Here is an 11103-nt window from a genome sequence, read left to right on the forward strand (position 1 = left end):
AAGAGGGGTCCAGATCAGACATAAATCCAGTCTGATCTGAGTGTGTCAGCTGGGCAATCACCTGATTTAACCTAATGGCCAGAACTTTAGCAAGGATATTAATGTCTGTAGGGAGGAGAGAAATAGGCCGATATGACTCCGTCTGTTTAGGGTCTTTTCCCGGTTTTGGTAACACAACTATAAGGGCCTCTGACATGGACTGAGGGAGAGAATTACATTAGAAACAATTGATTAAATAGCTCGAGTAAGCGGGCCACATAAAACTGGCTATGTTTTTTTATATAACTCCAAGGGGATCCCGTCTAATCCCGGGGCCTTGCCGTTTGGGAAGGATCTTGTAGCTATGTCAATTTCCTCAAAATTCAAAGGGGAATCCAGGAAATCTTTAGCCTCAGAAGATAATTTAGGGAGAGCTATATAATGGCGCGTTTCATCAATACTATATGTCATGCCAGAACTATACAGTTGCTGATAGTATCTAACAAATTCCTGTGTAATATATGGTGTTTGGTCATAAATTACACCCCCTGAACCCACAATCTCTACTATAGTTATTGAAGGACGTTCCAATCTTGCTAGATTGGCCAAATAACTATTAGGTCTATCACCTGTTGCATATCTAGAGTGTGAGTTGAATAAAAATTTATATCGAGCCTTATCTGTCAAACATTCATTCCATGCCCTCTGTGCAGACAGCCATGCGATCCTGGATGACTCTAATCCATCAGCAAGATAAGTAAGCTCTAATGATTGGCATGAGGCCTCCAGCTCCAATTCCTTTTTTTTGTAAAAAGACCGTAGATCAGCAACTCGTTTGATCAGAGTACCCCTAAGAAAAGACTTAAAAGTGTCCCATACTATCTGATCTGGGGCTGTACCATGATTAAGTTCAAAATATTCCTTCCACAATTCTTCCAAATCAGAGCCCGCCCCCATGCGGGTCAACCAAAATGAATTAAGTTTCCAAAATGATTGGCCTCTTTGACATCCCAGATCTAAGCTAAGTGTCAATGGAGAATGGTCCGAGATTCCCCTGGCCTTATAGCGCACGGATTTAATTCTAGGCAGCATATCCCGCGTGAGCAGCGCCAGGTCAATCCGGGAGAACGTGAGATGAGAATATGAAAAGCAGGAAAACTGCCTTGCAGTAGGGTTTTTTGTCCTCCATGCATCGACCAAGCCCAGCCCAGACACATTAGCCGAAAACCTGTTGCCTTGTGATGAAGGATTTTTCTGAGTTGTACTCCTTCTATCCAAATCCTGATCCAGAACATTATTGAAATCCTCAACACAGATTGTAGACATTCCCGGGGACAGGGCCATAATCTCCACTACTTTCTTTAAAACTACAGAGGAATATGGAGGCGGTATATCTAATGCTAACAAAAGTGATAGATTATTGATCCTAAATTTCAAAACTACATAGCGACCCCCTGAGTCAATCTGCACCGTCTCCAGTATAAAAGAGACCGATTTGCGGACGAGTATGGAGACCCCCCTAGAAGCGGACGTGTGTGACGCATGATAAGCCCACCCCACCCACTGCTTTTTAAGGGAGAGCAATTTCCCACCTACCAGATGTGTCTCCATAAGGCAGACTATATCTGCTCCATAGTGTTTAAGTTGTCGCAGCACTAGGGAACGTTTTATTTTGTCATTAAGACCTCGTACGTTCCAAGTGAGAACATTGATATTAGTTTGCGTCATAATAGTCTAGCTAGTACAGCATCTCCTCCCAGGATATATACCCATAAGTCATTCTCGCATAGACCCAAAATATAAGCACACCCTGAGTAAAACCCACAATATTGCAGTTAAGATAATTTGTGACCACATAAGAGATTAAAGGAAAAAAAAAGAAAAAATGGTAAAACTACAACCCTTACCCCTTCTGTCCCCCCTCCCTGTATACCCAACCCCAACTGTGGCATACCTATTCCCACAGGCCTCCCTCAACAGGTAATCAATAGAAAAATAAGTTTACCAAATGAACATATAACAATTTATCCCGTATACAGGGTGAGGCAAAATATATAATGACCCCTAAACACAGGGAACCCCCAAAACGTCACACCCCGGGGATAAAAATAAGAACAAAATATTGTCCTGACCTAAAATAAGATACTATTAGGCTAGGGAGCATAGATATTCAAATATTTGAGAAAATGGTTATTATATTAATCCGCACTATTCCACAACAATTGGAGAAACCATATGCATAATCACAGGAAAAAAGAATATGGGAATACAATGACAAAATTCACATAGCATCTAAAATAACATTTCTAGATCAATATTGGTACGACCTGAAAAAAGATCACTTGACCATATTGGTATACACATATATAGCATAGTTACGTGCTACGCAAATCAGGAGTTATGGTCCATGTTCAGTCATTAACTAACGGCCTCCTGGCCGGGACACGGCGATCCAGCCACAAAGCAGTCTCTCTCGGGGTGAAGAAAAATTTTGTTTCACCATCCGCAACCACTCGTAATTTAGAAAGGAACAGCATGGCGTATGGAAGATTAAGATCTCGCAGGCGACGCTTGACTGGAAGAAACTGTGCCCTCTCCTTTTGAACCTCGACGGAGAAGTCAGGGAACACCAAAATCCGGGAACCGTTACGATCCATAGGACCTTTAGTGCGAGCCAGCCTTATCACAGTGTCCCGATCCGGATAGTGTAGGAATTTGGCAATGAAAGTACGCGGAGGTGCTCCAGGAGGAAGCGGTCTGGTCGGCACACGATGAGCCCGCTCCACTGCAAAGTGTGAAGTAAAGGCCTCCTGGCCATATGTTTCCAGCAGCCATTTTTCCAGAAATTCCTCAGGGCTCGAGCCCTCCTCTTTTTCTGGCAGCCCCACAAATCTGACGTTGTTGCGCCTAAGGCGCCCCTCCATATCCGACATCTTCTTATGCACCGTAGCCATCTGAGAATCCAAGGCAGCCACTTTCTCTTTTAGCGGAGATACCATATCCTCAAGCGTAGAAGTACGTGTTTCCACCTCTCCCACTCTCTCCCGGACACGTTGTAGATCGTGGTGAATTATAGATAGGTCAGACTGCACTTTGCCAATTTTATCAGCGAGTCTTTTCTCACTGGCCGTGACTGCATCCAGCACACACTGCAGTGTGGCCACAGAGGAGTCCTGCTGCACAGTATCGGCAATAGGAGACGCAGGAGGGGATCTGACATCCTGTTCATCACGAGGCGGGGGCTGCGGCGTTGATGAGCGAGAATAACGCTCCAGCTTCGCTGCTGCAGCAGCATGATGAGTTTTCCCCATATTTAAAATAGGTGAGAGAGGATAGTGATATAAAGTAGGTAATAAATTTCAGGAGCACCAACACCGTGTTTATATCAGAGGAGATCACAGATCCAGCATACAATCCAAAATGGCGGCCAGCAGACCCCCAGCACTCAGGAGAGAGAGGTACCCAGGCAGGGGATCAGGGCAGCAGCAAGGTCTCTCAGCAGGAGAGAGGACTCAGCACCAGAGCCAGCACTAGGGAGGGCCAGGCAGTTGCACAGGGCTGTATGCAGCAGCGCTGCGCAGAGACACGGAGCCCGTCAGCGTCCCACGTGACCCACCGCAGCTATCACACCCGCCGAGGAAATCAGCTCCATCAAGGCTGAGGAGGCTGCAGAACGCTCCCAAACCCGGCGTAACAGGTACTATAGGACTTCCGACGCCTGCCAAGGTCACTATATCCTCGGGGCGCTGTAGCAGGAGATAATGCAGGATCTGGAGTTTGGAGAGCTCACAACTGTGTGTGCTACTCCATAGACGCCGTGGCCACGCCCCCCCACAATCTTCATTTCAGATACGGATGGGATGTGGTAATATCACCCAAATTCGCAAGGATTAAGTAAATATCACATGCAGGGACAGAGCTTGCGAGAAACCTCTGTCCCAGCGAATCCTCTCCTCACACTTCTCAGGGTATTTTTCACAAAAAATACCCTGAGAGTGTGACCTCGCATGTGCCACAGGACACCCCCCATTTCACGATCCCCCCCAAGTGACCCCCTCTTAGCTAACACCTGCACATTGATCGGTGATCCGGTCATCTCTTCAGTGACTCCAGTCAGCTGAACTCTATGCTGTAAAACGGCATCTCAGTTTACAGCACAGAGCAGATGACCGGGGTCATGGAGCAGGAGCTCAGTGCAAGTGTTATTATTATTATTTTTAATACATTTTTATTTCTTTTTTTCTAATCAACCTATGGCTGATCACAGAAGCCTACTCTTGGCTCTGCTTTCCCTGTCAGCAGACCGGGAAGGCTGAACTGTAGGAACTCCAGATAACATTATTATCGCAGAGCTACCCCACTATTTTTTCACAATTTCTTTTAGTAAATCTGAAACAGATCGCATTTCCTATTACAAGTATGGGAAATTCAATCTGCTTACTAAAAGAATATGAATTTAAGGGCTTGGAGTAGTTTTTTTTTTACGAAAACTGCTCCAAAAGCGCTTTAATTCATTTAAGTGATACTAAAATAATGTGTGAAAAGGGTGTGAAAATAGTGTTTTCACATTAGTTTAGTAAAAGTAAAATTGATAAATATGCCCGTAAGACTGTTGGTCAGGTGTCGAACACACTAATCTTATGGCTGTATGGTTCTTAGCAGAGGGAGAAACGACGTGAGTTAATGTTCATGCGAGTAACTCCAATGTGTTTGAGCGGAGTTGAAAGAGAGAAGGCTGCTCGTGGGGGAATGTTGCAGAGCAGGTCAGAATCCTCATCACAGCCCTCTAGGTCAAAAGTAGCATCATCCAGCATCTCCTTGTGTCTCTCACAAGTCTGCTCTATTTTCAGCTGTGATATCCTAGATCGCAACAGCATAAGCTTCCGTGCTAGAAGGTGGTCCGAGGACTGCATCTCCCTCTGTTGGAAAAAGAAGGTACACTTAAAAACATGATCACAATGCCACTTTGTGCAAGGCTACTTACATAAAGTGCTTGACTGTATTCTCAGCTACAGATGGTGTGTGAACACGAAAACTCATTTATGAACCAGAAAATATGTGGATAAGCAATAATTCTATTTGTACAGATGCCACTTATTGTCTTTTTCACATGTAACAATGAATATGGCAACAGCAAACACATCCTTTTATTATTTCTTAGCATTTATTTACAAGGTGAGAGCTTATATTCCAAAAGGACAGGGGAAGGAGTGGGGTATTAGGGAGATATAAAGTGTTTAAGGATGTTGGTGGCAGTGATATGAGAGGCTAGGATGTATAGGTGAATTAATGAGGGAGTGCTTGAAGCAATGGAGGTTGTTGGAGAGTCTGATAAAGGCAGGGAGAAAGTTCCATAGATTAGGGGCAGCGCAGGAGAAGTCTTGAAGGTGGGAGTGAGAGATGGTAATCAGTTGGGAGAGAGTTGGGGATCTCCAGCTGACCTGAGAGGGGGATAGGAGGGAGTGTGGAGAGCAATGAGGTTTGAGATAGAGGAAAGTGTAAGCTATTTGTAGGTGAGTAGTTTAAACTGGATTCTGTAGGGCAGTGGTTCCCAAACTTTTTCGAATCACGGCACCCTAGAGTATCAGCATTTTTTCACGGCAGCCCTGGGCCAAAAGTTTCTTATTGAGAAATTCAGCAACAATTCCATGAAGTAAATTGTGCTTATTTATCCCCCATAGATTGTTATGTGGTGCTTGACAGGGCTGCGTTTCTTTTTGTCCACACATTTTTTGAGTGGCAGCCATTAGCACTGGTTTTGCTTATCACACTGACTAAATATAATTTTATTTGGTACTGGACCACCAAGCCGAGGCACCCCTGCAAGTGTCCTGAGGTACCCCTGCAAGTGTCCTGCAAGGACAGATTGAAGAGAAGATAAGTGGTTGAGGGGTAAACCAGTGAGAAGATGGTTGCAAAATTTAAGATGAGAGATGATGGGGGAGTGGTCATGTGTTATGTTAGTGTCAAAGGAGAGGAAGGGGCAAACTGAGGTGATGTTCCGGATGTAGAACCAACAGGAGTGGGTAAGTGACTGAAAGTAGGAAGTTAATGAGAGCGGAATCAAGGGTGACGCTAATGCAGTGGACGATGAACTGAGGAGATGGTAGTGTTGTTGACAGTGAGCGAGAGGTGGGGAGGGGTGGGAACTCGAGAAGGATAAATAACAGTAAGTTCAGTCTTTGCTAAGTAAGCTTTAGAGTGATGGGAAGGTGGAGGGCAGCTAGTAAGACGGTGAATGACAGGTCCGTAAAAGTAGAATATCTTTGTATGTCTGAGACCTTAGTTTTCATATCCTAATCAATTCAACAATTTTATTTTGTCAAATAATGTCCAAGTTACCACCATTTATTTTCCTTACATTTATCCAAGCTATGCCACCAAATTGTTCATGACCATCATGCAAGTGGCATGGCTATCACTTTAGACAGTGCTACGCTGCTCTCCATCCTAGAGTGCCCGAAGAGTGAATCCTAATAACTTACATACAATACAGATAATATCCTAGTGGCAACTATACTATACAGAGAGCATCCTAGTGAGCTGTATATCATACAGATGGTATTATACTGACCGCCATACAGAGCTCATTGTACAAGCTGCTATACAATACAGTGAACATTCAGAGTGACCAAATGCAATACAGAGATAATTCTAATGACCATCACTAAATACAGAGCAAACAAGTGACTGCCATACATTACAAAGAGTATCCTGGTGTCTGCAATGTAATACAGATAGCATCCTAGTATCCACCATACCATACAAATGGCATCCTAGTAACCACCATACAATATATAGAGCATCATACAGGCAGCCATATAATACAGAAATCATCCAACAGACATCATGCCATACATAGATCATCCTAGTGACTGCCATATCTTATAGAAAGCATCATACAGACTAGCTCACAACATCTCGGTGACCACCATACAATACAGACCAAGATTTCTGAAACCAGATGCTTTATCTCCCTCATTGAGCCTTCTCTTTGCTACTCCTCCTCCCTCACTCATTCACAGTATGGGAGCTTAGTGTGTTGAGCCGCTATTGGAGGAGCTCAGCACACGTAGTTAGTAAGTGCTGGAGCAGTACATGTAATGCTCCCCCATACACACACACATACACTATGGAGGTGCTGGTCTGAAAGTAGACCAGCACCTCTCCTTGCTATTCCATAGCCCATTGTGTATATACCCTTGGTGGAATTGGTGGTGGTGGGCTCACAATGGAACGGTAGAGGGAGTGAAACAGTGGGCATCTAATCCATGTCAGTTTTTTATCCCTAGTAATTTGCATCTCTGTGGAGGGGCAAGCCACCAATTATCAGCACTAGTTGTAGGGTCAGTATTACCAATCCACCCCTGGTGGATTTATTTTTTGAGAGAAAATATGTTTCAAATTGGATGTTACAATGGATTTTGCAGAGTGAAACAATAATAGTTGACATAAACCTGAGTAGCAACACAAAGAGCCAGACAGCAACTGCAAAGGCAAATGAGATGCATAGAAAGTGGCATAAATGTGCATTATGCAAACATATTAATAATGTCAATAGTTAGAACACATTTTGGACAAACCCCTCAAAGGGTTCAAAGAAGAACAACCTGTTTAATAAAATTGGAATCGAAGTTTTAAATTAAAAGAGGTTAGAAATACTAGGTTTATATACTTTGAAGAAAATATGCCCTATAAGAAATCTAATTAATAAGTAGAAATATGTTCAAGGTCAATACAAAGATTTGTATTACAAACTTTTTCTACCAAGGACCATACAGAGGATCAGGTTCATCATTTGTGAACGGAAGATAGACTGTCTCACAGTCAGCATAGGGAGGGCTTCTTTATTATAAGAATACATGCCCTCTGGGATTGTTTGAACACATTTTAACATTAAAAATATGATATAAAGTATTTGAGTTGTGTTTGTTACTAGCATTTGGAGCTCACTGTACGCTTCCCCAATGACATAATGCAGAAGACACACAGAATAAACTATATGTGTTCCAAAAACTGTAACACTACTTTGATGCCAGGTAGCAGTGCAATGGGTGTGGTGACAATAGAAACACTGGTTTATAGTGAAAACTGTACCTTTTTACCTGCATTTTATTAGCATTAAAACAACTAGTAAAAGGCATGTAATAAGCACCAGTAGGTATGATTGCAAAGGGTGGTTAAGTTGTGGAATTCCTTACCACATGTGCTGGTGATTACAAATGAACTATTATAATATTGTCTCTATTAATATCTACTATAACTGGTTGTACTTTTAATTTTTTGTTGCTGCTTCTCACAGTTACCACTGATATTCATGGGTGCTTAGAGGGGATCAGGCCTCTCTAGGGGTCCAGAAGTGAAGGGAAGCTCCCTTCTCTCTGCCCCACTGTATTGCAGCAGTAGGCTCCATAGGGAAATACTCCAAGAAAGGGCATAATAGCGCCCTCTCAGTAGGTCACGCTCCGCCAGTACCTGAGCCCACCCAATGTCTCAGCAGCCCGACTGATAGTCATTATACGCAGCCTTCTAATGATGTGCAGCAGTGTCTACCTCTTTGGTGGTGTCCTCTTCTGGGTTACTGGCAGCTTTAACCAAAGGGTCAGTGTGAAATGCCATGCACAGCATTTGTCCATGCATGCTGTGTAACCCAGCAGGGTTTTAGCAAAGCCAGAGAGCCTTCACTTGTTCCCATTGCTGGCCATAGGAAATGTATAGGTAACAACATCTTAAAAACCTTGCTTTTCACTGCTTGGTAAATAAGGTTTAAGCCACTGTTCTTATAGAGTCTGTGGGGCACAATGTGCTAAACAGACAGAAATTAGTCTATTAAAGAGCTTGATAAATAGAGCTCATTTGGCCTTACATAATGGGGCATGTACTCTGGAAGCATTCCCAGTGTTCCGGGTGGCACAGCTAATGGCAGTGATAGGAGTGGTAGGGGCAGGTACGGCATACCATACTACCTTACTTTTACTACTGTCTACAGAATATAAATGCCAGGAAAATGACAAGGTAAAGCATGTGAATATAAGACAGATATAAAGCAGCTGTGCATATTTGAATTCACAACCAAAGATATAAGTTCAAATAAGGCTAAATTGTAAGAAAGTGAAATGCCTAACAGTGATGAAAGGGATGTAGTAAAATTGTTGACACTGATGCAGTAGACAGACAATGCCAACGCGGTAGTAAATGTTATTTAAAGCATTTTAATCATGTTGGCATCATGTTGCCATTATAATTTTAAACATGATGCTGTTGACATAACGCTGTTCACATTTTGAGTGTCGACAGCAACTGTGTTAGCAAATCATATCAAACCTGATGATGACAAGTGCTTACATAAACCTTTAACTGCTATACAAAATAGCTTATTCTTTTTTTGTGTTCCTGACTTAATAAATATCTCAAGGGATTCCAAATAGAGGAAATATTTAGGGATGGAGACGGCTCCTGGAGATAACTAATAACAGATACACATACATCATAGGTTCCCAAACTCTGTCCCCAATGCACCAAAACAGTCCAGGTATTAATTATATACATGCCTAAGCACAAGTTATTTAATTTTTACCTCAGTCAATTTGATTATTGATTTCCTTAAAACCTGGACTGTTAGGATGCCTAGAGGACCATGTTTAGGAAACCCTGACACACATAAATATGTATGTGTAGAACACACAAAATAGCTTTGACCATACAAGCTCACTTTTTGGTTACAATAGATGATACAAGAGAGGTTGTAATAGATACACTGAAAAGACAGATCCTGTTTTCAAAGAGCCAACTACTTATATTATTATACTGAAGTTGATAGACATTCACACAGACATACATTCACAGTCAAGCTTTGATAACTTACCAGTTCTTTCCTAAGCCACTCCAAAGCTTCATCTATGGAGCTGAATCCACATACACTGTTTTTGGGGGTGACTTCCTCCTGATCAGAAGTTAGTCTTTCTTGGGGAACGCCTCGATTTCTCGCCCATGGTCGTGCCTGTACTCTCTGTGTCCACTCCTGATAGGATGGACGACGAGTCTGTAGCTTCAGTCTTGCTGTCAGGGCTTTAACAGACTCTAAATCACCCTCCTGGTCCTCACCCAACTCACTGAATATCACTGGATTGAAAGACATTTGTGAGCAAAGTTGACGGTAAGAAATATAATTGCACCAAAGATTAGGCATAGAAGTTAGGAGACACCACAGCAGAGGATCATGTTCTTCAAAGAAGTTTCTATTTATGTATGTGTAGATCACAAGCCATGCAATAGGTGAGTATGTAGGAGAATTCCCAAAAAGTCAATGCGTAAACATGACCATAGGAGGGTATGTGATGTACAGTTACTTCATGCCTCTTAGCTTTAGGTCTCTGGGCTCTCCCTTTAATAGGTCCTATGTTTTATTATTATGAGTTCAGGACCCTCCCATTTCTGCAGGAAACTGCACCCAGCAGATTAGTTTATCCAGTGTTCTAGAGAACAATAACAGCACCTCCTGAGCTCCAATATGCAGAGGAAAGGTCATTTACACACTCATAAACTGTGATCTATTTAAGGATGCCCTTGCTCCCTTGCACGCAGTAGTATGGGACATTGTGCAGGAAAAGGAAGGGATGGAGCAGGATAAAGGCTGCAGAACAGAACATGAGTACATCACTATCAGGATCTCAGCTAACCATTAGATGCAAGTGGCAGTGAATATAGAAACCAGTTATTGGAATGTCATGTCACCTGACCCTGCCTCAAAGTCTTATTGTAATGCTGAGTGTTTAAATCCCACTATTCAGCCTCTATTTAAACTGTCACACTTGCATCTTCCAGTAAGGGAGCATAAAATTCATGCAAATGTAAATAAAGATCTACAAACTGGTATTTGTGAAAATTAACCATGAAATACAGCACACGCAGCACACAATGGTGTGCAAACTGACATTATCAAATCATCAACCAGGGCATGTTCTGCTGACTTTGTTGACACTGCAATAATACCTATGGAACCAGTGCCTGGCACACACAACCCCTCCTCCCATTCCACACTGTTGGCATGCCAACAGTGGATGCCTAACCATTAAAGCTAGAGCCAGTCATGCAGCTGCCTTTCCCACAGTAATTATGCATGCC

The 11103-nt window shown here is 42.7% G+C and overlaps 1 protein-coding gene across 1 annotated transcript; it reads right to left on the minus strand.

Annotated features, from left to right (window-relative positions):
• Positions 1-4083: 4083 nt before the first annotated feature.
• FAM167B (family with sequence similarity 167 member B) lies at positions 4084-10138 on the minus strand. The gene is made up of 2 exons (XM_088451260.1): positions 9845-10138; positions 4084-4898 (listed from the first exon to the last, which is right to left on the minus strand). The coding sequence occupies exons 1-2, from the start codon at positions 10115-10117 to the stop codon at positions 4635-4637; spliced, it is 537 nt and encodes a 178-aa protein (XP_088307386.1). The 5' UTR covers positions 10118-10138; the 3' UTR covers positions 4084-4634.
• Between the last annotated feature and the right edge of the window lie 965 nt (positions 10139-11103).

Source organism: Taudactylus pleione, unplaced genomic scaffold, assembly GCF_031769625.1.
Source record: "Taudactylus pleione unplaced genomic scaffold, aTauple2 ptg000541l, whole genome shotgun sequence".
Taxonomy (NCBI): Eukaryota; Metazoa; Chordata; class Amphibia; order Anura; family Myobatrachidae; genus Taudactylus; species Taudactylus pleione.